We start from the raw sequence: 27,464 nt of genomic DNA on the forward strand, positions 1-27,464 counted from the left end.
ATGTTTTCTTGTCTTTGTCTCCTATTTATGTGTCCTATGAGAGTCCATCATGTCCTCTGTGTATGTTTTCCGGTTTGTGTCTCTCGCCCTTTGTGTCGTAGTGGTCTGTCTGTGTTTCATTTCCCGCTCTGTCGCTCTTCATGTCTTAATCATGTCTTTGTGTTTTGACTCTATCTGTTCCCATGTTCCCCTCCTTATGTTTTTTGTCTCTGCAGTCTGGCATGGACTCTCGTTCTCCTTTCCTCGTGTCAAGTTCCTACATCTTAGTCATGGTCTCAGTGTTACTTCCTGTTTTTGTTTTTTTTACAGTCTCGTCCTGCGTTCAGTGTGTTCAGTTTTGCTTCTCCTGTCTCATCATGTCTAATTCATTCCTGCTGTGTTCCTCATATGTGTATATATTGTGTCAGTTTCCCCTTTTCCCTTGTTTATACAGTGGGGCAAAAAAGTATTTAGTCAGCCACCGATTGTGCAAGTTCCCCCACTTAAAATGATGACAGAGGTCAGTAATTTGCACCAGAGCTACACTTCAACTGTGAGAGACAGAATGTGAAAAAAAAATCCATGAATTCACATGGTAGGATTTGTAAAGAATTTATTCGTAAATCAGGGTGGAAAATAAGTATTTGGTCACCTCAAACAAGGAAAATCCCTGGCTCTCACAGACCTGTAACGTCTTCTGTAAGAAGCTTTTCTGTCCCCCACTCGTTACCTGTATGAATGGCACCTGTTTGACCTCATCATCTGTATAAAAGACACCTGTCCACAGCCTCAACCAGTCAGACTCCAAACGCCGCCATGGCCAAGACCAAAGAGCTTTCGAAGGACACCAGGAAAAGAATTGTAGACCTGCACCAGACTGGGAAGAGTGAATCTACAATAGGCAAGCAGCTTGGTGTGAAAAAGTCAACTGTGGGAGCAATCATCAGAAAATGGAAGACATACAAGACCACTGATAATCTCCCTCGATCTGGGGCTCCACGCAAGATCTCATCCCGTGGGGTCAAAATGATCATGAGAACGGTGAGCAAAGATCCCAGAACCACACGGGGGGACCTGGTGAATGACCTGCAGAGAGCTGGGACCAAAGTAACAAAGGTCACCATCAGTAACACACTACAACGGCAGGGAATCAAATCCCGCAGTGCCAGACGTGTTCCGCTGCTGAAGCCAGTGCATGTCCAGGCCCGTCTGAAGTTTGCCAGAGAGCACATGGATGATACAGCAGAGGATTGGGAGAATGTCATGTGGTCAGATGAAACCAAAGTAGAACTTTTTGGTATAAACTCAACTCGTCGTGTTTGGAGGAAGAAGAATACTGAGTTGCATCCCAAGAACACCATACCTACTGTGAAGCATGGGGGTGGAAACATCATGCTATGGGGCTGTTTTTCTGCCAAGGGGACAGGACGACTGATCCGTGTTAAGGACAGAATGAATGGGGCCAAGTATCGTGAGATTTTGAGCCAAAACCTGTGAATTCATGGATTTTTTTTTCACATTCTGTCTCTCACAGTTGAAGTGTACCTCTGGTGCAAATTACTGACCTCTGTCATCATTTTAAGTGGGGGAACTTGCACAATCGGTGGCTGACTAAATACTTTTTTGCCCCACTGTATGTCTCCATGCCTCAAGTGTTTGGGGATTTCCAGGTGTTCCAAGTTTAATGAATTTACTTTTTCCAGTTTAGGTTTTTGTGATTACTTTTTGTTTAGTTGGTTTTCTTGTTTGTTTAATAATTTTTTAAAAATCTAGTTTGGCCTCTTCTCATCTGCATTTTGGGTCCTCTGACACCGCAGATTGTGACATGCCCATGTTTTGGACGGCATTTGAGGGCCACATCCACATCAACATAACAGGTTTGGGTCCAGAGAGCATTGTTTAAACACCAGTGCTGATCATGCTCATTCCTGTATAACTACAGTCTACTAATCTTCTGACGGACGCTTTCAGAAGGATAATGTGTTTTCATAATGGGGTTTTCAGTGGTTTAATGTTTACATGACAGGGGTCAGAAACACAATGTACTTGAGCAGAAAACATTTTTTTATTGTCCAGGAAGGAGAATGAAAATACCCAGGATTGGTGGAAGTTGAACATTAGATCAAAATCCAAGTGTTATCAAGCCAAGCCTTTTTTTGTTCCTAGTAAACTTGTTATGTCTTAAACATGCCACTGGATCCTCAAACAAAAGAGCACAGGCGTCGTTTATGATCAGTATGAATCAACATTTTACCACTGACATGTTCACTGATTGTGAAATGTGACAGCAGAGATGACACACTGTGTGTAAAATTCCAAAAGTGAAAATCCTTTCCTTATGAATTAATGCATGTGTAAAGTGTAGTAAATTTATATGTCATTTGATACACAAAGAGGTGTTTAGGAGGGTTATAGAGTTAGTTATGTACCCATTTGGTGGTTACATGTTTTGATATTTACATGTTTGCACATTTGAATGTTCACACCTGCACTTTCAAACCAGTAATAAGTATGTGTTGAATGTACCTCGTTGTTTTCCCTGCATTTGTCAGAATATAGGATTTCCTCGCTTCTGAGTGGCCAGTGAAGTCTCATGAGGGCCGGATACAGGAAGTGTTTTTGTTGTTGAGGTGTGCGGTTTGGCCTGTCAGCCGTGGTTGGATGGGAAACACACTCAAATCAAAACACTCTTGTTGTTTTGATTTGCTACATAAATAAATTTGAATTGAATTACATTAAATTACAAACTCTAACTCCTGGAAAACTGAAATTGCTATTTTAAAGGCTTTTAACATTTAAAGTATTTTATAATACAAAGAATGGTGGATTTTCCCTTCAGTTGAACAAGATGACATTTTTAGTGTCTTTGTAAGCTTTGTAAGCGGCTGCATATTAACTTTTACTTGTCTTTTGATTTGTTTTGTTTTTTCTTTTATTTTGTTGTAAAGAACTTCAGGGTCTCTAGGATGGGAAACAAGTCACAAGATATCTGCTTCAGTTACTGCACTCAAGCAGATGGATAACAATTTAATAGCACAAAATCCTGATCCTGTTTCAAAACATAACCCATGAAACGTCCTGATCCATGCTTAATCATCCAGGTAAGTAAATGCCCAAAAGCTGATTCTGTTCATCTGGATGTAGCGTCTTCAGTGGGAGAAACGTTTTGTCACTCGTCCAAGTATTCAAGATACCATAAGTAAAAAACAAAAATGTGGGCCTTGTGCAGGTTGCGCAGCTCCTTTTGGGTACATTCCTCCTTTCATTCTTTCATTTTCATTTACTGAGAAATGAAACTAATATTAATCACATAGTAATCATAATCATCACATAATCTTTGTAATTTATCAGAATAAACAATAGCTTTGATAGAAATAACATGAAATGTCCTGGCAGCAATGATGACAATGGGATATGGATAATAATTGTTTCTCTTATGTATTTAGGTCAGCAATTATTGCACAGCATTAGCCTACTTAGAGTAATAACAGGTTTAAAGCTGTGTGCAGGCTCAACCTATTCATTACTCCACCATTAAGTTGGCTTTCTCCCAACCCAATCATTCCTGGCTTCCAGTCAAAGCACACCCAGTCCAGGATTTATACATCTACAGTTCCAGCACTCATATAATAAACTGAACATGACATTGGTTGCTTCACTTGCAGTGCTTGTGTTGAAATCCTGAGAAAATTTCAACTTTTCAAACACCAGTGCATGTGCTAGCCAGCCACGTGATTTTATCAATGGAAATATCATGAGAGGGCGCGACAGATAACTGTTAAACGTAATCACCATGTTGTAAATGAACAAAGTAAGTAAAAGGAAATTTGTCAGTGTTTGTAAAGTGTTATGAATGCCACAATCAAAACTTCTTCATGAGCAAAGCTTCATTTATGCAGGTGGGTCTAATGTTTTTACTCCTGTAACTGTAATCCAAGCTGATTTTCTCGATATTTTTCTTTCCTTCATGAGTTCTTGATTCTAATAATTAACCATAGTATGAATTTGTGTCCTGAATTTGTGGTGACAGCCCAATTTTTATTGAACAGGGAAGGGGGAAAAATGTCTTATAATAAATGCTATCAAGCCAAGCCTCATCTTATTCTTAAATAGGTCATTATGTCTTAAAGGTAACGCTTGCAACAAACAAGCACAGATGCGCTTAACAATCAATGAGCAACAATTAAAACTATGTTATTTGGGAGATCATTTCTACTCTCAGTTTAGAATCATAAGCACAAATGTTTTAACAGATGAGTCACTGATTTGTGGAACTGTGACAGTAAAGATTGCATATTGTGTACAAATAGCTTTACTCCAAAAATAAACATGGATAAAAATCCATAACAGTATTGCGGGTTGCAGCTGGGTGCTAAAGATCAACTTGGCCTTCTACTTCAATAACAGAATGACTAAGTGAGACTTTATTCAACAACACATTTTACTGTATGATCTTACTGGAGATAAGAAATAGACATTGTTCATAATCAGATTTTTATTCAATGTTATGAATGATTTGTGATACATTTAGGCGATCATTCATTAACTTTTATTTCAACTGATAAAACGAAGCAAAAATAGTAATCATGTAATGATATTAAATTGTAGCTCAAACCGTAGGTACCCAGTTTATTGTACTTCACTTTGTACTATCACTTTATTTTGTAAATCCAAAGTAGTGTTGGTTGAGTTTTTGAGAGACAAGTATATGTGCACTAAATACTTTATTTAATCCTTGATTTGCCCTTGATTATACATCATTATTTTAATTATGATGTAGATTTAATTATAAAAACTCTCACACAGAAACCAAGAACAAGTTAATCTTATCAACAAACAGTGAATGCAACAAGAAGGTTAAAACTTTAATATCACACATATTTTATCCCATTTAGATTTAAAGCAAACTTACTGCACACCTTACCACAACTAAAGAAACACTCCTCAAGAAAAGAAAAGAGAACACTCAGATGAAAAATACCATTTAGAAGTAACTGAATAATGAATGATTTTCAAAATATGGATCAATTTTGATCTCCAGAGTTTTGGCGGTTTCTAGACTGGAGTTTTGGGAGCAAACCGTTTGACCAGCAAAGTTACCAGCATGCTGGCTAGGATCAAACTGGCCAGCAGGGCCAGCAGAGGTGTCACTTGGCTTTGGCCACTGTTTAATTGCATCACTGGGTCTGCAAGAGAAGAACCAAAGTTTACATTTACTTTATTCGTAAACTTTATGTGATCTATAAGAGTGCAAGGTGAAGAGACATGAGAGCTTCAATGTACCTCTGCTACCTGGCCTTGAAACAAGCGGTCCAAGTGAGATGGATGAAGTGTCATGGAAGGATGCATCCCTCCTAACGCGCCTGTGGTAACCCGGGTAACAGCGCTGAGAGAAAAAAAAATGTTTATAGGCTTCTGCAGATTTAACAGTTTTTAAATTTATAAGGTAAGAATGAAAACCAATAAGAATTTAAAACAGTGGTACGTACAGCTGTGCAATTGTTGTGTCTCAAAAGACACAGGTGGACATTGCAGTGAATGTAAATGGATGAATAGTTGGTAAAAGTGAACATCCTGAAGGAGAATTGGGCCTCAATAGAGATGCCGTTCTGAATCAGCTCTACTGTTCCATCGGCTTCATTGGGACACCTGCAAGACAGGTAGACGTTTAAATATCCCAGATTATAAAGCAAAGCAGCAGAATTCATTATGAGGAAGAATTGGTGGAAAATTGAGGAGAGGTCTGTCTCGGGCTAATTCTTTCAAGTTTTTAATACAAGGTGACACTGTAAACGTGCTCTTACTCTGCAGTAATAAGATCCCAGCGGACGGGGTAATTTGGCATGTTGACTGGTGTGGCCCAGCAGGAGTCCAGAATGGTGGAGATCTGGCTTTGATCCACTCCTTCTGTTCTCACCGCCACATATAACCTCTGATCTATTTCCATTTGTATGTTTGTGTCACCGCTGAAGGGGAAGCGGAAGCCAGGGTCCTGGAAGGGGATCATTCTCATGCTGTACTGTCCTTGACCGGTTGCAATCTTCTTCCTAATGATGCTACAAAAAACATAATAATACTACAAATGAGTTCATTATTAAATGATGAACATTATTAACATGCATGAACATCAAAAAGTGTAATGTTAATGTGCGGCAAAAATGACGTTCTCATTTTCATGTTATTTTTTGTCTCATTGTCAGGATTGTGATCTTAAAGCACTATCTTTCAAAATAAGTTCCCAAAAGATGCCTGAAGTGCACATTTAATTACATAAAACACTGGAATATGTAAAAATCGAATCTAAGTATTGTATATAATGCATAGGAGATGTATTGTTACCTTTCTACAGGATTGATGCCCACAGCCATAGACAAGGCCTGATTCAGGGGGTATTCGCAGCAGAAACGCAGATTGATGCTCCTCTGGCGGCTGATAAGTCTTCCATGAGGATCCACAAAACCCTGGACGATGTTCTCATACATGAAATGTGTTCCGTTGCTCTAAAATTAAAAAAAACGAAACATTACAAATTGAATATGATTGAATATGATGTCATTTGCATTTCCCAATACATGACATGTATAATACCAGTGACTATCCATAATATACCCTGAGTGCTGTCCCACACAGATGATTGTCATTGTCAAAGTGGAACACCAGTCGACCATACTCAAGAGTCCCATTGCAGGATTCATCTCGGAGATGGAGGGCATCAGAGTGAAAGCCAGCCTCAAATAGCTGACAACGGGACACGGACATGGTGCCTGAACTACTGGCACAAGTGATGGTTGAGTCTGTTAATACAAGTTTAAAAAGAAGAATAAGAAAACAAATAACTAACAAATCCCATTTTTCTTGTACAAACTGCACTGCAGTACCATTGCCAATGACCCAAAAATAAAACAAGGTTTAAATAGGAGCTTCCTTCACCATAGCTTTCATTGTTGCCTCGGTCATGGTGTTCATCACAGAAGCAGCCATAGACACCGTCCTTCTTACCACACCACTCGTACTCGGTGCAGTCCAGCTGTTCACATGGGTCTGACTCCTCTGCAGAAGAAGAGTGACAGGGGTACAATAAAAGAAAGCCAATCTTTCAAGAAAAACCTGTTAAGCTCTATCAAAAGACATCAAAAAGACATCACTTAATTATCCAGCACAAACTTACCACACAGTAAACCAGAGCGCCAGTCAGGGATGTCTAGCCCTAGAACAGAGCAGGTTTTCTCATAGGCTGAGACAGCAGAACACAGCATGCCATTGGCTGGAGTGTAGAGGCAGAGGTCGTAGACACAGGAAGAGAAAAATGGCTCAGGGTGAGAGTGCAGGTGACAGGCTCTGAATGGACCGGTGGTGTTGGTGATGACACTGCAGAGTTGGGAGTATTCTTCTCTAAAGGTGCAGTCATTCAGTCCATCGCCACTTCTTTGATCAGTAGACCCACATCTGGAAAAGACATTATATGTTTAACACTTTGGGAAATTTTGTGTACTTTGGTAAAATGTCCTGTACATCTACACTCCCAATTCACACTCAACACAACAGTACATTTATTATTTTTACTGGGATGTAATATATATGCTGTTGTCCTTAAATGTCCATAAAATCTTCTCATTCAAAGCAAGACATTATGTTATATTAGTTGATGAAGGTCAACAAGACTCTATTTTTGGAATATCCTAAAGAAGTTCCAAACAGCTCACCCTGGTTGGCTTCTTGTTGACTTCCAGCTCTGTCCAAAGTCATTGTCATTTTGTGCCAGTGTGCCATTGGGTAAGACTTTGTCATCCCCAGAGTCGCCATTGAAGTTTCCACACATACCTGTGACTCTGTTTTGACGGTTTTGGGCAATTCTTACCAACAAAGTACTCTGGCCATCAAACTGGACCGCCAGGTCAAGTGCATCGACAACTGTGTAGCTGCCTTCCCTTACCACCTGAGCTAAAGTTCTTGCAGAGGTGGGAAGAGACACTTCTCCACCATTTACCTAGAAGAACAAGAGTTATGAGAGACATGCAAAGTACCTGCTGTGAAGGTGTTCATATGAGCGAAACGTAGAAAGCTTAGTATTTACCGTTACTCTTTTATTGGGTCCGATCCTGATGTGCACACTTTCTGGATTATTTGAGAGGTATATGTCCACTGCAGACACAAATGACACACGGTTGTTTCCACGGTGATTGTTGGTGGCTATCACTTGAAACTGGGTTTCGTTAGTGCCATGGTTCATGCTCTCAGTGATGATGTAGGAGCAAGTTCCCTGGAAATGAGCCACTGCTCCATCAAAGGTGATGTAGTGTGGATCCCCCCACACTGTGCAGGTGGACATGGCATCGTAACAGCCCAGCTGGCCGTCTCTGATGGAGCACTGTTGTGCAGGAGTGCAATACTCAGCAGAACATCGCAGGTCATTTGGAGCGTGACATTCACATCTCTGTGAGCAACTGTTTGTCCAGAAGGACTCGCCAGCCTGTGTGAGAGAATATAACAAAAAGAGGAAGAATAACCACAGTTCATAGTAAAGCCTACCATGTATTTACTGTTGCCAAGCTGTCATTGTTAATTATCTGCTCAAATCATTTATGAAATTAAAACCTTTAAACTATATCCCTCTTTCATATAGCTCTATGGTTCTTTGTAGAACTTACATTATAGTAGAATCCATTATACTGGCAGCCACAGCGTTCCACTGGGACACAACTGGTTCCACTCCTGCGGTAGCCTTCGTCACAGAAACATCCCTCAGAGCAAGCCTGTTCACAGGTGGTATCATTACTGCTGGCACAGGTGTGGCCACAGTCAGTACCACACAGCTCATAATGGCTGTTGGCTGGACAGTTCAATGCTGAAAAATCAAGAAAGCAAAAGATGGATGTCAAGTGGTTAAAAAAAAACAGTCATGAAACTTAGACACCATATTTCAACACACTTACAAAAACAACAACAAAAAAGAAGCATTTTATTTTCTTGTGCTTGATACTATATCAGCAACACAATGACAGGTTTACTCACCGCAGGTGGTATTTTGTCTCCAAGGGTAGATTTGAACATTAGCAGACTGACAGGCTCTTACATATGTTTCAAGAGCCCTGCAAAGGAGGTCATGACCTCGATTTCCTGCCACACACACGTCAAACACACAGTCGTTGAAATATGGTGCATGGTCCACCTTATCGTGGCAGAAACTGAAGGGGCCATCAGCTGCCTGGATCACCTCACATTGATCTCTAGCGGGCTGTTCATTGGGACATCTCGGACATGATGAGCCGCATCCATCACTGCAGGTGTAGTTTCCTGGGACCTTCCAGGCTCTCCCAAACTCATCTGGAGATGCGACTGTTATTCCTGATGGGGTGTAGAAGTCATCATTTGAATTTCCATTGAAGTTTCCACAAAGTCCACATGTTTTTCCCCTTTTGATGAGAACAGTAAGATAAAACAGATTCATTGGTTTTACTGTAGGGAGGATTATCAATCTTATGGCACACCCCAAAAAACCATTCTGAGCCAAATAAAATCTTGTACATTCGAATTATGTTATAAAAGTGTGGTAGTGCACAACTATGAACACTTTTAAAGGTGTGAGTGTGTGAATAATTGCAACACCAGCTGATTTTGAGCGAAGATGAATGGCAGATACCTGTAATTTGGAGGCACAGTGATAGAAACTGTACTCCATCCATCGTATATGATGCTTAAGCCAAAATCAGTGCGGACAATTGTTCGAGATCCACTGGCAAAGATAGATACTCGACTTCCATTCAAGAGAATTGGTACATTCTGTGTTATTCCATTTACCTGGGACATTGGAAGAACAATTTAGGAAAGCCAAAAATGTTTAATTTTATTCATATGCCCTTTATCCGTAGTCATATGTCAGTACTAAACAAATGTAATAGCAGCACAATGACCAACAGCACATGGCAATTATTTACCAAGGATCTCTCACATTTGGTTATTTTTTATTACTGTCCCTACAAGTGTAAGTGATAGCTCATTGTTAAAAATAAACTCAGTGAGGCTCTTTAGTGAAGAAATTGAAGTTTCCAGACTACTTTCTCTTTAACGTTCCTTTACAGCAATTTTGTGTTGTCCATTTTCTAACAATACTTTACAGTTAAGTGGAGGTCTCTCTCATGGTAGGTTCATCTGCAACTGTCTGTGGCTTTAAATTTTGCTTTTTAAGATGTAAAATATGAGTAATTGTTCAGAAACAGTTCCGCTCACCTCTACCATACCCCTGTTGTATCTTGACATGTGCACATGATAGCCCCACAAATTCACGAAAACTTCTGCTGTGACTGAAACTGGCAACCCATTCAATGCCTCATTCTTAGCTTCCACAGAAAACTGATTCAGCTCATTAGTGGCATTACATAGGGTCACCAGAACATAGCGACATGTTCCTTGGAAGTCATAGGCCTTACGATCAAAGGTGAAATAGTGAGGGTCTCCAGAGGCAGAGCAGGTGCCAGAAGGGTTGGGATGGCAGCCAAACCCGCCCTCCACCACACGGCAGGACTCCTGGGGCCCACAGGAGTTGGGAGTACAGCGGACGTTCCCTGTAGTGCCGTTACAGGTACACAAGCTCTGACATTGTTCACCATCCCAGAACTGCTCACCACTTTCGCGATAGCGTCCTTGATGATAGCATCCACAAGATGTTGGTGGAACACACTGGTCACCATTGAGGATAAAACCACTGTTACACTGACAGCCCTCCTGGCACACAGTATCACAGGTGAAGGGGAAAGAGAGGCTGGGGCAAGCAGAAGGACAAGAGGTTCCACAGAGTTCATAATGGCTGTTTGACGGGCAGGTTAGTGCTGGAGAAAAACAAACAGGTTATCATAAAAAAGCATTTTTAAACATTTGGAGATCATGGCTAGAATTACTTCAAAAACAAGTGAATTCTTACCACAGCCAGTTGCATTTCTCCATTGTCCTAAGGCAACACCCTTCTGTTGACACATTAGTGCATAATCTCGTAGGACGTCACACAGAGTTGATGCTGGATTGTTAGAGCCCCTCATGATCTTCACACATACATCCACCTGCTGCCTTGGGTCAACCACAGACCAACAGGGTACAAATGGCCCATCTGGTGATCTGAGAATGCCACAGTACTCACTAGAATTAAAATCGGTCCTAGGATCATGACCTCTGCTTTCCACACAGTGAGCAGCCAGAGAGCCATCTCGCCAGCTGTCTCCAAATTCTTGAGAACTATTGACCAGGACACCGTTGGGTGTGCGGAAGTCATCATGCTGACGACCATTGTAGTTACCACAGAGTCCACCCAGTGAACCGCTGTAGACACCAGGAGCAGTGACACGGACAAAGTGAGGCCAGACTGTCTGCACAGTTACACCAAAGGAGGTGCGAATGATGACACTGCGCAGGTTGCTGTAGAAAATTTGGATTCCATTGGACCCTGCGCTGAAAGGCAGCCTGATCACCTGACCAGCCACCTAAAAGGCGTTAAAATAGTCAGTCATAATAATTATAATAACACTTTCAAGTAAAGACCATTTTGTTAATGATGTTTCCATCTGTCATTTCCCAATAAGTCCTAAGCTTGGTACTTATTGTAGAATATAGTAGATAATAATTTTTTTACCAAACAACCAGTTTGGAGCTATTATAATAGATCATTTTTATTTGTAACAATTTCCAGATTGACTCTTAGAGCTAACTGGTCTTCCTTAATGCAGCTCATAAACTCTGCAACAAACTTTTCTGTCTATCTTACATCTTGACTGTTTTAATTTATTATGCTTTAAAGTGCTAATTGTTTCAACTGCTTCAATATACACCACTACAATCAACATCTGTTGTATTTACTATACTGTGGTACTATAAAAATGTCATACTATAATGATCATATGGAAGCCTGTGATGTGATGGTCTGTTTAAATGAAGGAGTATATCAGTAGGACAAATTGATAGTTAGTTAAATAACATCATACTAAATTAAAAAGTAAAAGTAAAATGAATATTGAATATAAAATGAATAATTTTGGTACACTATAAAGGAATTCATTCTTATAAGGGAAAAAAGAAACTCAAAGCTAAGTGACAGTATTTAAAGGTAACCTTTCCTATTTCAGATTTTCTGGTGTAATATTCTGGTTACAATGAAAACAACAATGTAGAATAATGTCCGCATAAGTACAGAGTGATCTCTACTTAATGATTCCCTATTATTAGTAGCTTATCTGCTTGTGTCAACTTTTTTTTTGTGTCTTTCATTATGACACATTAAAATGACTTTTAATTGTATTTTTGTCATTTACCTGAACTTTGCCGTTTATTTCCATCTCAATTGAGACCTGTGTCCCCTCTGCCTCAAACTTTAGCACATTAGAAAAGTCTAGCTGGTTTCTTGGCACTTTTTCTGCTGTCACCGTGAAGTTTGGGTGACTGGACAGTCCCATAACTTTGGCAAGTGTCAGTCGACACGCCCCAGGATATTGGTATGTCAGTCCATCAAATGTCTGATATGACCCTGGGCTTCTGATCCAGCATGTTTCATAGCTATTTGGTCTGCATCCTCTTTCTCCATCCTCCACCCTGCATGATTCAAATGGCCCACAACCATGAGAGTGGCAAGTCATGGAGCCATAACTGCAGCTACAACGTCTCCCACAGTCTTCGTCTAGTATTACAGTTTGTCCAGAGCGGTAGTAACGGCCCTCAAAGCTGCAGCCACACTCAGCATGAGGGACGCAGACCCCACCACTGAGGATGTAGCCTGAATCACAGATGCAGCTTTCCTGCACAGGGAGAGGACAGTTGTGGGTGGAGTTGCGATTGAGACAAGTAGCTGGACATCCTGTGCCTTCAGACTCAAAGTGGCTGTTGGCTGGGCATGGGATTTCTAGAAAGCAGAGAAAAAATTAGATTTTAGCATCTGTGGCATTTTAATAAAATTATATTATGAAATAATTTTTAAAAATTGGTTAATATACCACAAAAGCCGGTTCTCCTCCAGCTTTGCAGCCGAATATTATTTTGTTGACACTGACTTGCATACACACTTAAGGCTTGACAGAGAATAGGTTGGTACCCTCCTCCTACACACAGATCATACAGACAACTGTCCGCAAAGGACTGTGGAGGAAGTTGTTGATGGCAAGCAGCAAAAGGTCCAGAACTACTGCGGAGGATACCACAGTGGTCAGTGTTGCTGTACAATGCTGTCTGTTGTGCAGTGCAGCCAGCACAGGCCAGACCTCCACACTGTGCCTCACAACCAGGCTCATCATCCCCAGATGCTCTCCAGCTGTTAGCAAAAACCACATCAGAGCTCACTAGCTCGCCCTGGCGTGTGCGAAAGTCATCTTGAGGTTGATTGTTGAAGTTTCCACAAAGACCGCATGTTTCATTCTGATAAGTGTAGGGCAAGCTGATCTGGACATGAAAATTTGTGTCATAAGACACCAATAAACCAAAGTCAGTGCTGACGACCACAGAAAAACCTGACTGATAAACTTGCACGGTGCCATTGCTAAGGGAGAATGGAGTGGATGCAAAGTTCCCGTTAACCTGTAAAAAAAACCAGCAAATATATCAAGTGAGAAAATATATCTGGTCATAAAGTGTAGAATTTATCCAGAATCAAAATGACCAACCTTAGCCTGACCACGACGTCCTTTGACAAGCTCAATTGTGTCATTGTAGACATGCACTTTCACCAGTCGTGTCCAAGAGACTCGAGTACTGCCTCTGTGCTCATTTTTGCCTTCTACTCTGTAGTAAGGCAGTCCACTGTTACATTGCTCAGAGAGAACATATGTGCAAGTGCCCTGAAAGTGGAACAGTCGGTTATCAAAGGTGTAGTAATGGGGATCACCACTTATGGTGCAAGCGCGTCTCTGCACTGTCTGGCAAGAAAACTGGAAGGAAGTTTGCTGGCAGATCTGTGAAAAGGAGCACGGCTGGTTGCGGCACTGCAGGCCTGTTGAGGTGCATGTGCACCTCTGTGCACAGGTCCTGTCACTCCAGAAGGAATCACCAAGCTGCACTGGTAAACCTTTGAAACAATAGAAAAATGAATACTTTACATTTTTTTACTTCAACTCGAAGAGATTCTTACTACGCAAACAGTGTTAATTTTTAAATTTTAGGATTCATTTTTGTTTATTGTTTTCACAGAGTGAAGATCAAAAAATGAAGGGCTAGAGAGGGGGATTGTTATTTAATATAATAACATTCTTCTCATAGAATTCTCGTAGAATTTTGATCAGCTGGCTATGATGATCGTTCTCTAGTTCAGGTCTTACTGTTGAAAGTACAGCCTCTTGATCCATAGTCCGTCCTGAAGGCCCAGCGACCGGGCACATGGACATTGCTGCTGAGACGGAAATTTGAGAACTGTCCTGTTGCATTTCCTGAGAATGATCCAGGGATGGAAAAATGGTGAGCAGAATTGACTGTGTCATATCCAGCCTGAAAATGACATGTCACACTGTTAAAAATAATTGCATGGTTATTTTGTATTTACATATCCCTGCATTTCACTTAAAGTAAGAGATGGCCACAAAAACTAAAAATATATGTTTTTACTATATTATATTTTAAATGGTACCAACCTGTATAGAATATGCTGTGTAGGCTATTTGCCCATAGTTCATCAGCACAAATGAGTACTGGCCACCCGATATCAGGACAGCTTGGACTGTTGTTTGCTGAAAAAAAGCAACTTCTTGTTTTTAAAGTATATATATTCATAGGTATTATAACCCTATACTTCATATTGATTGCATAATTTAGTAAGAGGTGACTTACTGTTCCAGTCATTGGATAATATGCCACCTGATACCAAGTTGCAACAAAGACCCAGTTTGCATTAAAATTGAGTCCTGGAAAGTATTGATTAATGTCCTGTGTAGCTTGCTGGAGAACACTGCCGCTGGTGTATTGGTTGTAGTAGATCTGACCATTTCCTCTGTTGTCTAAATCTGTCCAGAATGGAGCGATGATGTCTCTGGATCCATACATTGGAAACAGTTGCGGGGTGTAGCTATGCCATGATGCATCAAAGGTCAGATGCCCATTGTGGTTTACCTAGAAAATAAAAACATTCTTGTAAGTCAAAACCAGTATAAATTAGGTATCAACTGTAGGCACTTCAGACACAGGTGTTGATCACTTGTTATTAAAATGGTGGATCTGATATCACTGTGTTGGTCTTGTTCCTGCATCATCATTGTAATATTGGTCCAGGATCAATATTACAACTGACCAGTCACGTTGTTGTAATATTATGTCTTTATAAGGAAATGTAAGGATGTGTATGTAATGTAAGGAAAAAACATTTTAATAAATACATTGTCAGGGTTAAGTTTGCTGTTGGCCAAATTTATGTTACTTGTTGATTTGCTAGTGATAGTTTTTAATAGCATTAGCCAGATTCTTGACTAATGCGAACTCAATTTTCAGACATGCTCATGATCAGTTGCGATGTTGGCCCTGGACGAGCATTATTATGATGATATAGGAACAGCACCAACACAGGGATATCAAATTGTACCATTCAAACCTATACTATACCTGTAGTGTAGTATAAATAAATAGAGGAAACAATAATCACTCACTGACGGGGTAATGAGTCAGATTCACAAAGATGAACAAAATACTTTTGACTTATTAAAAACATTAAATCTCAAAATATAAGTTGATATTTAAGTACTCTATACCTAGTTTGCAACTATAAGGATAATGTTAGCTTTGTGCTAGCCATTCTGCATATTTATACTAGTTTAGTTAGCTGGAGATAAAATACCATTGCTCGTTTTCTGACTCATCCACATTCCAGTATAAGAGATTGCTTACTGTCAAAATGCTTTAGTTCAATGCCCAGAACAAACATGAGCTAATTTGGCAAAAACTGGAATTTTACTTATTAGTGACACAGTGCAAATTGTTTGAGCTGATTTTGCCCATAGATTGCATGTAAAAGATAAATGGCCACACTGCAAAGCCTTAGTTGATAGTTCTGACCACTACTATCTATGTGTTATAAACCAGCTGATTATAAAGGGGTCTATCTGAGAAAGTAGATCCACCCTAAGATAAACATTACAGATCTGCATTAGGATCTGCTTGTGCCCAGGTGAAGTAAATTTCATCATTAGCTGGTGATCGCAAAGTTCTATGCAGAAGACCAATACCCTATCAATTTTTTTGTGACCACATGAACTGCACTTAACCAACTTTGAATGTCTTCTACAGACAGAATTCAAAGACGTGTACCAGAAATAATGTCTAATTTTTATCTAAAGAAGAATACTAGGAGTTTTCTTTCTTTCTTTTGTTTAACCTTTATTACAATTTTTTGGGGCGGGAGTTTTATTTATTTTGCCTGTCCCGTTTGGTTCTTTAACCATCAAAATTTCTGTCTGAAGGCCAACAAAGATACCCTACAGATTTACTTTACCAAGTGGATCATCACGGCCTTGCCATAGTGGTCTATTTGATCCCTCTTTGTTGTTATTATTTATTTATTTTATTATATTTTTAGTTGTTAAAGATGGGACAGACATGGCTGGGGGATAGGAAAGGGAGGAAGGAAAAGAAAAAAGCTATAGCCCTGTCCCCCAAGACATGAAGCAGGCATGGAGGAGATCCAGGCCCCAGAGTGCGAGAGCCCAAGGAGGACCATTGGAGGGGCATCCATGTCACCCTCCTGGGAAGAGTTGAGGAGACCCCCAGACAAGGGGTCACCCAGCAGCCACAGAGCAGAAGCCATAGGGGGCTGCAGTGACGTGCCCGCGGGCTCTGCCGGCAGCCAGCTGTGCCAGAGTGAATCAAGCCGCAGGCCCAGAGGCCTGAGGGCCCCCAACCCCTAAGAAGGACCCGACTGAGCCCCGGGCACCCAGTCCCAGATACCTAGAACCACCAACGCACCGACACCTGGAGGCATCAGCTACCGGCAGGGAGTGTGGCGAGGGGAGATAGGCCTCCTTCCCAGAGAGGTGGAGTCTAAGTCCCGACCTGACATATAGACACAGACGTACAGGCACACACAGACACAAACGTGCATTCCCTTCCTCATGCACACATACCAATACTCAGCACTCACCTAACGTGAAGACAAACACTAATGGACACTGTACACACAATCACAACCCCCAACCATACTCTATATCCCAGGTCCAGGTGCCCTCGCCCCACAGGGGGAAGCCGCACCATCTTGCACTGCAGTCATGTATAATTAACTGTATGCAACAACAAACTCTGACAGCACTTTAATAGTGTCTTTAATAGTGACTAAGAATCGCTAACAATTTGGTAACCTATTGTGATTCATAAAGTAAGCTTTTGGTGGAAAGGAATGACACCCTGCATTAACTTGCTACCTGATATGTGGATGTGCAGACGTGGCAGAAATACCAAACAGTGTTTGGTCTCCACACGTGGCAAAAGCTGAAAGATGTTCAAAGAGTGACCTGATGCACACATAGGTATATACAGTGGGGCAAAAAAGTATTTAGTCAGCCACCGATTGTGCAAGTTCCCCCACTTAAAATGATGACAGAGGTCAGTAATTTGCACCAGAGGTACACTTCAACTGTGAGAGACAGAATGTGAAAAAAAAATCCATGAATTCACATGGTAGGATTTGTAAAGAATTTATTCGTAAATCAGGGTGGAAAATAAGTATTTGGTCACCTCAAACAAGGAAAATCCCTGGCTCTCACAGACCTGTAACGTCTTCTGTAAGAAGCTTTTCTGTCCCCCACTCGTTACCTGTATGAATGGCACCTGTTTGACCTCATCATCTGTATAAAAGACACCTGTCCACAGCCTCAACCAGTCAGACTCCAAACTCCGCCATGGCCAAGACCAAAGAGCTTTCGAAGGACACCAGGAAAAGAATTGTAGACCTGCACCAGACTGGGAAGAGTGAATCTACAATAGGCAAGCAGCTTGGTGTGAAAAAATCAACTGTGGGAGCAATCATCAGAAAATGGAAGACATACAAGACCACTGATAATCTCCCTCGATCTGGGGCTCCACGCAAGATCTCATCCCGTGGGGTCAAAATGATCATGAGAACGGTGAGCAAAGATCCCAGAACCACACGGGGGGACCTGGTGAATGACCTGCAGAAAGCTGGGACCAAAGTAACAAAGGTCACCATCAGTAACACACTACAACGGCAGGGAATCAAATCCCGCAGTGCCAGACGTGTTCCGCTGCTGAAGCCAGTGCATGTCCAGGCCCGTCTGAAGTTTGCCAGAGAGCACATGGATGATACAGCAGAGGATTGGGAGAATGTCATGTGGTCAGATGAAACCAAAGTAGAACTTTTTGGTATAAACTCAACTCGTCGTGTTTGGAGGAAGAAGAATACTGAGTTGCATCCCAAGAACACCATACCTACTGTGAAGCATGGGGGTGGAAACATCATGCTATGGGGCTGTTTTTCTGCCAAGGGGACAGGACGACTGATCTGTGTTAAGGACAGAATGAATGGGGCCAAGTATCGTGAGATTTTGAGCCAAAACCTCCTTCCATCAGTGAGAACTTTGAAGATGAAACGAGGCTGGGTCTTCCAACATGACAATGATCCAAAACACACCGCCCGGGCAACAAAGGAGTGGCTCCGTAAGAAGCATTTGAAAGTCCTGGAGTGGCCTAGCCAGTCTCCAGACCTCAACCCCATAGAAAATCTGTGGCGGGAGTTGAAAGTCCGTGTTGCTCGGCGACAGCCCCAAAACATCAGTGCTCTTGAGAAGATCTGCATGGAGGAATGGGCCAAAATACCAGCTACTGTGTGTGCAAACCTGGTAAAGACCTAGGGTAAACGTTTGACCTCTGTTATTGCCAACAAAGGTTATGTTACAAAGTATTGAGTTGTATTTTTGTTATTGACCAAATACTTATTTTCCACCCTGATTTATGAATAAATTCTTTACAAATCCTACCATGTGAATTCATGGATTTTTTTTTCACATTCTGTCTCTCACAGTTGAAGTGTACCTCTGGTGCAAATTACTGACCTCTGTCATCATTTTAAGTGGGGGAACTTGCACAATCGGTGGCTGACTAAATACTTTTTTGCCCCACTGTATACACACATTAACATGTGGGACTCTTACTAAATAGCTGCCTTTGTCAAACTATGTGAGTTGTCCCCTGGTGGTCATTAGAAAAAACATACATTTAAGGAACATATTGCGAGCATTGACTTCACTTTCAGACCCAAAAGCTACATCCAGCCATCTTTTTTTGCAGTCTACGATAAATCATCACTGCTTTACAGCTACATTTTCCTTGTAAGTAATTATTGGTCCTACATTCCGCCACACAGAAGCATTCAACTATTTTTATATATTTTGGTACTGGATGAAAATGACAAGTCAGCAAGTAATGTAGAAATTGAACATACATTATTACTTTCCTAACAGCGAATTTTCTTTTCTTTTTCTTTTCATTTTCTTTTTTAAGCATGTACAATTCAGCTCTGTGGTTGTAACTGATTTGCAAACCGGAGAATGAACATTTTATACATCAGCATTTAAAATGCAGATGTATAAAACAAAGATGTTTTAGTTTTCCAAAACATATTTTTTTCATCTTTGTTTTATTATGCATAAAACAAAGATGTTTTAGTTTTCCAAAACATATTTTACTTACATAAATCTGATTATACGACTGTCCAAAATACAGGAAAGCACGCTGTAGGACAATAAGAGGGGAACTTCCATCGTCTGAACGAGCGCTTGTTGTTCCAGATATTGGATAGAGGGTACCTTAAAAGAGTAAAAAGGGGATTTGCCCCATTATGCTGCATTTCAAACACTGTATCCTACAGATTGCTTTCTTAATAAATACAACCCCAATTCCAAAAAAGTTACTGTCAAAAAGGTAACTAAAAATACATTGAAGTTATTTGCAAATCTCAGAAACTTCAATGTATTTGAAATTAAACACACAAACAGTTTGAACTTAGAACTGTACCATTAAAAAATATATTGGTTCATTTCAAATTTGATGGCAGCAACAAATCTTATAAAAGCTGTGATTCTAAAAAGAAAAAAATGAAGGAACACTTTGAAAATCGTTGTTTAGATTCCAATTCCATTACTTTATTTTGGAATTGGGGTTGTACAGCATGAAGAACCAGAATAAATCCTTTTGAAAGCATTTTGGCCTGTCATAGCAGGAAGAATAAATCAGAACACAAAAACAGAACACTATAGAACTAAAAAACAACAACCAACAAGGAGGTGGTGGCCTCAGACTGAACTCAGATCAGATTATTCTAAAAAGCCACCTGATGAGATAACTCTTATATTAAAATAATGTGCAGCTAAAATTTTGATGCCAGAGGAAAACGTTTGGATTACTGTTAGTGTTTTCTGTTCACTTCTTTTTACATGCTTGTCTAGTGGCAGCTATATAATATAAATATATTGTAATATAGTTTATATTAATAATAAATAAAGACACTATATGTGTCTAATACACAAGATTTCCTCTAAAGGCACTTATTGTTGGAATCAACAATGCAATAAGCTCATGAGCTTAAGTTTTAATTTAAAGAAGGATTCTGACTCACTTGATGTCACAGGACCTGCTACAACAGACAGATAAATAAGTAGATAGATACATAAATATATCCAAAAGAATTAAATTTAAGGCTACTCAATATTGTAATTATGCACTCAGTAACTTAAGTTATAATTTAAAGAAGTATATTAACTCACCTGATGTCACAGGACCTGCTACAACAGACAGATAAATAAGTACATAGATACATAAATACATTTGAAAGAATTACATTTAAGGCTACTCAATATTGTAAAGTACATAGATACATATATACATTCGAAAGAATTTGTCACGGTTCTGGGTCAGTTTCTACCCAGTATTTTGAGTTCATAATGTTTTGGTTTAATTTTCCATCAGGGATTGTTTTCTTGTTCTCTTGTTGTGTTGATGATGTCGATTATGTTTATTATTAGGGTTTCATGTTTCTGTTTATTTGTGTTTAGGATTTGCTCTTCAGTTGTATCTGCTTAGTATGTCTAGTTCCATGTGTCATTTTCTGTCTGTCTCTCAATGTCGAGTCTGCGTCTTAGTGTGATGGTTTCTTGTTCCTGTTTTATTGTGAAGGTCTGTGTCTCATGTGAGTGTGTTCAGTTTTACCTCTCGTCCCGTTAATGATTCCCAGCTGTGTCTCCCACCTGTGTGTAATCTCCCTGTGATTTTCTGAGTGTATTTAAGTCGTGTCTTCTGTGTTTGTAGTTGCTGGTCCGTCTGTGTTTCCACCCTGCTTCATCTGTGTGTTTCCCTGCAGTCTACCGTCATCTGTTTCCGCCCGCTCTCATTCATGTCCAGGTTCGTGTTCTGTAGTCAGTTTGTTCTCAGTTTAGTTTAGCCTTTGCTCCGTTCGCCGTTTGTCCATTTCCTTTTTGTGTTTAATAAACCACCCTCACACCTGTACAAGTGCCTGCGTTTGGATCCTCCTTTATTTTTCACACGGCTCATTTCACTCGCCGTGACAGTACGGACCAGCCAGCCATGGATCCAGCGGCATTCAGTCCACCCAAGGAGCTTCAGGAGGCAGTTGTTGCCTCTGTTTCTAAATTGATCGGCCAGTGGTTGGAGCATGAGGGAGAAGCATCTCTTTGCACTGTGGAAGCCGACCTACAACACCTTGTTTCCGGTTACCCCTGGTTATTGGACTCACTGCACCCGCTCGTACAGAATTTCATTCTCCACGAACTACACCTCCACCCCCCCGCCACTACTGCTCGCCCACTCGCTTCAACGGAGGACGTGCCGTCCGTACCGCCGGATGAGGAGTTACCTGGCCCGTCGGAGCCGTCTCCACGGAGGAAGCGACTGCCCTCAGTTCAGTCAGCCGCCGCGCTGCCCTCAGTTCAGTCAGCAGCCGCGCTGCCCTCAGTTCAGTCAGCCGCCGCGCTGCCCTCAGTTCAGCCAGCAGCCGCGCTGCCCTCAGTTCAGCCAGCAGCCGCGCTGCCCTCAGTTCAGCCAGCAGCCGCGCTGCCCTCAGTTCAGCCAGCAGCCGCGCTGCCCTCAGTTCAGCCAGCAGCCGCGCTGCCCTCAGTTCAGCCAGCAGCCGCGCTGCCCTCAGTTCAGTCAGCAGCCGCGCTGCCCTCAGTTCAGTCAGCAGCCGCGCTGCCCTCAGTTCAGTCAGCAGCCGCGCTGCCCTCAGTTCAGTCAGCAGCCGCGCTGCCCTCAGTTCAGTCAGCAGCCGCGCTGCCCTCAGTTCAGTCAGCCGCCGCGCTGCCCTCAGTTCAGTCAGCCGCCGCGCTGCCCTCAGTTCAGTCAGCCGCCGCGCTGCCCTCAGTTCAGTCAGCCGCCGCGCTGCCCTCAGTTCAGTCAGCCGCCGCGCTGCCCTCAGTTCAGTCAGCCACTTCACCATCTATTACATCTCTGCTACTTGTAGCTCAGTCGCCACTAGCTCAGCAGCCTCATTACAAGCAGGGAACACACTTCATACAAACGTTAGCTGGTTCACTTAAGCTGGCCATCTCAGAGACAGTTGCTCCCTCTAGGGCCTCCCCAGAGGCTGGGTGTCAGCCACCAGCCAACTCTGGACCCCTAGAGGTCAAGATGCCAGCACCAGCAGCTTCACTAGAGGACTTTACTGAGCAGTCTCAGCCGTCATCCCCTGCTGAGAGCTCCAGTGAGTTCACCCCTCTGCCCCTGTCCTCTGCTGGAGGACCTGAGGGGTCCATTCAGCCGCCTATCTCAGCTGGAGGGCCGGAGGAGCCCGTCCAGCCTCACGCCACGTCAGCTGGAGGGCCCGAGTCGCCCATCCAGCCTCAGGTTTAGTCTGCTGGGGGTTCGGGAGAACCCAGCCAGCCACAAGTGTCGTCAGCTGGGGGTTCGGGAGAACCCAGCCAGCCACAAGTGTCGTCAGCTGGGGGTTCGGGAGAACCCAGCCAGCCACAAGTGTCGTCAGCTGGGGGTTCGGGAGAACCCAGCCAGCCACAAGTGTCGTCTGCTGGAGGGCCCGAGTCGCCCGTCCAGCCTCAGGTGTCGTCTGCTGGAGGGCCCGAGTCGCCCGTCCAGCCTCGAGTGTCGTCAGCTGGAGGGCCCGAGTCGCCCGTCCAGCCTCGAGTGTCGTCTGCTGGAGGGCCCGAGTCGCCCGTCCAGCCTCAGGTGTCGTCTGCTGGAGGGCCCGAGTCGCCCGTCCAGCCTCAGGTGTCGTCTGCTGGAGGGCCCGAGTCGCCCGTCCAGCCTCAGGTGTCGTCTGCTGGAGGGCCCGAGTCGCCCGTCCAGCCTCAGGTGTCGTCTGCTGGAGGGCCCGAGTCGCCCGTCCAGCCTCGAGTGTCATCTGCTGGTGGGTCTGAGGAGCCCACCCAGCACCACGCCTCATCTGCTGGGGGTCCTGGAGGACCCAGCAAGCACATCCTCACGTCTGCTGACGGTCCGGGGAAGTTTGTTCAGCCACCACCTGCTGAATCATCCCCTGTGTCTCCTACACCGTTGCCTGCATCCACATCACCTCCTGCAGCATCACCGCCGTCAGGTTCCGCAGCCGTCCCGCTGCCGTCAGGTTCCGCAGCCGTCCCGCTGCCGTCAGGTTCCGCAGCCGTCCCGCTGCCGTCTTCATCCACGCCTGGTCCAGCCTCTGTGTCTTCATCCACGCCTGGTCCAGCCTCTGTGTCTTCATCCACGCCTGGTCCAGCCTCTCTGTCTTCATCCACGCCTGGTCCAGCCTCTGTGCCTTCATCCACGTCTGGTCCAGCCTCTGCGGCTTCGCCTTCGTCTGGTCCAGCCTCTGCGGCTTCGCCTTCGTCAGAGCCCGCTCGGCCTGTTCTGCCTCGCCTCTGGCGGCCATTTTCCAGGCCTCTGGGTTGGCATCATGGCCATTGTGGACGGCCTCCGGAAAGGGTTCGTTGCCGCCGCTGGCCTCGCGGCCGACCTCCGGACCTGCTCTGTGGCCGCCGTTGCCGTGTGCACGGTCGGCCTCCGGACCTGCTCTGTGGCCGCCGTTGCCGTGTGCACGGTCGGCCCCCGGAACCGATTGCCCGTTGTTGCCGTGTGCACGGTCGGCCCCCGGAACTGTTTGCCCGTCGCCGCCGTTGCCGTGTGCACGGTCGGCCCCCGGAACTGTTTGCTCGTCGCCGCCGTTGCCGTGTGCACGGTCGGCCCCCTGAACTGTTTTGGCTCTTGTGTTGTCGACCCCCAGACTTTCCTGTGGACTCATGAATAGTCTTGTTTTGTGTTGACCTGTTTTTTTTGGTTTGGTCTGAACTGTTGTGCTCCTTGTTTTTTGTTTGGACCCTCCTTCCTGGACCCCCTCCGCCCGCCCTGGTCTGATGCTCGGTTTTGTTGTTCTGTTTTCTGTTTAGGGCTGTCGGGAGCCAGCCCTTGGAGGGGGGGTACTGTCACGGTTCTGGGTCAGTTTCTACCCAGTATTTTGAGTTCATAATGTTTTGGTTTAATTTTCCATCAGGGATTGTTTTCTTGTTCTCTTGTTGTGTTGATGATGTCGATTATGTTTATTATTAGGGTTTCATGTTTCTGTTTATTTGTGTTTAGGATTTGCTCTTCGGTTGTGTCTGCTTAGTATGTCTAGTTCCATGTGTCATTTTCTGTCTGTCTCTCAATGTCGAGTCTGCGTCTTAGTGTGATGGTTTCTTGTTCCTGTTTTATTGTGAAGGTCTGTGTCTCATGTGAGTGTGTTCAGTTTTACCTCTCGTCCCGTTAATGATTCCCAGCTGTGTCTCCCACCTGTGTGTAATCTCCCTGTGATTTTCTGAGTGTATTTAAGTCGTGTCTTCTGTGTTTGTAGTTGCTGGTCCGTCTGTGTTTCCACCCTGCTTCATCTGTGTGTTTCCCTGCAGTCTACCGTCATCTGTTTCCGCCCGCTCTCATTCATGTCCAGGTTCGTGTTCTGTAGTCAGTTTGTTCTCAGTTTAGTTTAGCCTTTGCTCCGTTCACCGTTTGTCCATTTCCTTTTTGTGTTTAATAAACCACCCTCACACCTGTACAAGTGCCTGCGTTTGGATCCTCCTTTATTTTTCACACGGCTCATTTCACTCGCCGTGACAGAATTAAGTTTAAGGCTACTCAATATTGTAATTATGCACTCAGTAGCTGAAGTTTTAATTTAAAGAAGTATACTGACTCACCTGATGTCACAGGACCTGCTACAACAGACAGATAAATAAATACATAGATACATAAATACATATATACATTCGAAAGAATTACATTTAAGGCTACTCAATATTGTAAGTATGGAATCAGTAACTTAAGTTATAATTTAAAGAAGTATATTAACTCACCTGATGTCACAGGACCTGCTACAACAGACAGATAAATAAATACATAGATACATAAATACATTTGAAAGAATTACATTTAAGGCTACTCAATATTGTAATTATGCACTCAGTAACTTAAGTTTTAATTTAAAGAAGTATACTGACTTACCTGATGTCACAGGACCTGCTACTACAGACAGATAAATAAATACATAGATACATAAATACATTTGAAAGAATTACATTTAAGGCTACTCAATATTGTAAAGTACATAGATACATAAATACATTTGAAAGAATTACATTTAAGGCTACTCAATATTGTAAAGTACATAGATACATATATACATTCGAAAGAATTAAGTTTAAGGCTACTCAATATTGTAATTATGCACTCAGTAGCTGAAGTTTTAATTTAAAGAAGTATACTGACTCACCTGATGTCACAGGACCTGCTACAACAGACAGATAAATGAATACATAGATACATAAATACATATATACATTCGAAAGAATTACATTTAAGGCTACTCAATATTGTAAGTATGGAGTCAGTAACTTAAGTTATAATTTAAAGAAGTATATTAACTCACCTGATGTCACAGGACCTGCTACAACAGACAGATAAATAAATACATAGATACATAAATACATTTGAAAGAATTGCATTTAAGGCTACTCAATATTGTAAAGTACATAGATACATATATACATTCGAAAGAATTAAGTTTAAGGCTACTCGATATTGTAATTATGCACTCAGTAACTTAAGTTATAATTTAAAGAAGTATATTAACTCACCTGATGTCACAGGACCTGCTACAACAGTCAGATAAATAAATACATAGATACATAAATACATATATACATTTGAAAGAATTACATTTAAGGCTACTCAATATTGTAATTATGCACTCAGTAGCTGAAGTTTTAATTTAAAGAAGTATATTAACTCACCTGATGTCACAGGACCTGCTACAACAGACAGATAAATAAATACATAGATACATAAATACATTCGAAAGAATTACATTTAAGGCTACTCAATATTGTAAGTATGCACTCAGTAACTTAAGTTTTAATTAAAGAAGTATGTTGACTCACCTGGTGTCACACCTGTGATAAAAAAATATAAATGAATACAAACATACAAGTTCACATACATAAATCATGAGTTTAAAGCTACTTAATTAGGAAACAGTGATTATAGTAGTTGTCAAAGTAGTCTTTGTTGTTATCGACTGGTATAATCTCAGAGTATTATCGATTAACTATTTATATTATTTGATAGTAGATAGATCTCCAAGAGAACGTTAATAAACTATAGAGAGGTGATCAAAGCTTTCACTTACTTGTTGTCTGAGGACTCACATGGCCTATCACAATAAGCACGTGTTTGAATACAAATCTGAGAATCCTCACATCGCAATAAGCTAATCAATACAACAACAATAAATCATTAGGCTGATTTTATTTAATACTCACCTATATTCACCAAAAACAGCAAAAACAATAGGGTTTGACCCGCCATAACTCAAACTCAAACCTGCAGAATGAATATACATAAATAAAAAAGTGGTTATACAACATGTATATGTACACAATTTGTTAAGTAGCTTATAGAGCAGAAGATGTTTTGAAGTTTAAATGTTGATGTGCACTGAAATACTCTCCGCTAATAATATAGGCATTACTGTGCGATATCAGTGAAATCTAAACATGGCTTTATAAATTTAAGCATAGACATAATATAATAGCACATAATAATAATATAAAACAATCCCAGAGAAGTCTGAAAATAATTTTTAGTTTAACCTCCTAAGACCCGAACTCTTCCATGGTGTGCATTTTTAATTTCTCTTTGATATTTGGGAATATTGGGGCCGGATGAATGTAAAAACAAAGAATTACCAGATTTTTTTTTTTTTTTTTACATTTTTGTTTTCAAGAAAAATAAGAGCCACATATGAGGATATTTGTTTAAAATTTTGATAGAACAGTAGCAGTATAATGTCCTCGTATGTGGATATCAGGCCCATGTAGAGCAAAATTGAGTATTTTGGTCTAAATAACCCAAAATGTGATGTCCACATATGTGGACGCCAGGTCCTAGGAGGTTAATCGAAATAACTTAATTACCTTGTCACGTCTTCTTTGGCTCATATACATCTCATGTGAAGCAACAGGACTCCCTGCAGCAATGCTTTTGTACTGCCAGCACTG

At 42.0% G+C, this 27,464-nt stretch overlaps 1 protein-coding gene across 2 annotated transcripts; it reads right to left on the reverse strand.

Moving 5' to 3' along the window:
- Positions 1-4,459: 4,459 nt before the first annotated feature.
- LOC146512729 (alpha-tectorin-like) lies at positions 4,460-27,464 on the reverse strand. Of its 2 annotated transcripts, XM_085170094.1 has the most exons (25): positions 27,381-27,464; positions 26,727-26,787; positions 26,594-26,617; positions 19,627-19,742; positions 14,770-15,048; positions 14,574-14,669; positions 14,265-14,430; positions 13,614-14,014; positions 12,951-13,527; positions 12,276-12,859; positions 10,898-11,450; positions 10,207-10,805; positions 9,620-9,777; positions 8,992-9,392; positions 8,628-8,824; positions 8,054-8,449; positions 7,683-7,966; positions 7,148-7,425; positions 6,910-7,029; positions 6,589-6,773; positions 6,319-6,479; positions 5,784-6,035; positions 5,469-5,628; positions 5,263-5,365; positions 4,460-5,165 (listed from the first exon to the last, which is right to left on the reverse strand). In XM_085170094.1, exons 2-25 carry the CDS (start codon positions 26,770-26,772, stop codon positions 5,035-5,037), a joined length of 6,267 nt encoding a protein of 2,088 aa, XP_085026220.1. In that variant the 5' UTR covers positions 26,773-26,787; positions 27,381-27,464; the 3' UTR covers positions 4,460-5,034. The 2 variants fall into 2 exon arrangements, with proteins under 2 accessions (XP_085026220.1, XP_085026219.1); XM_085170093.1 differs by lacking the exons at positions 26,594-26,617; positions 26,727-26,787; positions 27,381-27,464 and adding exons at positions 25,411-25,428; positions 25,679-25,754.

Source organism: Neolamprologus multifasciatus, chromosome 8 (assembly GCF_963576455.1).
Source record: "Neolamprologus multifasciatus chromosome 8, fNeoMul1.2, whole genome shotgun sequence".
NCBI classification, from domain to species: Eukaryota; Metazoa; Chordata; class Actinopteri; order Cichliformes; family Cichlidae; genus Neolamprologus; species Neolamprologus multifasciatus.

Bases quoted from the DNA above. Each gene is read 5' to 3' on its own strand.
- LOC146512729 (XM_085170093.1), bottom strand. From the start codon at position 25,739: ATGTATTTATGTATCTATGTATTCATTTATCTGTCTGTTGTAGCAGGT. The intron at 15,049-19,626 runs GTAAGTAAAATA...TTTATTTTCTAG, and splicing joins AGTCGTATAATCAGATTTAT to GTAAACCACAATGGGCATCT. The intron at 6,480-6,588 runs GTATATTATGGA...TTTTAATTTTAG, and splicing joins TGTGTGGGACAGCACTCAGG to AGCAACGGAACACATTTCAT.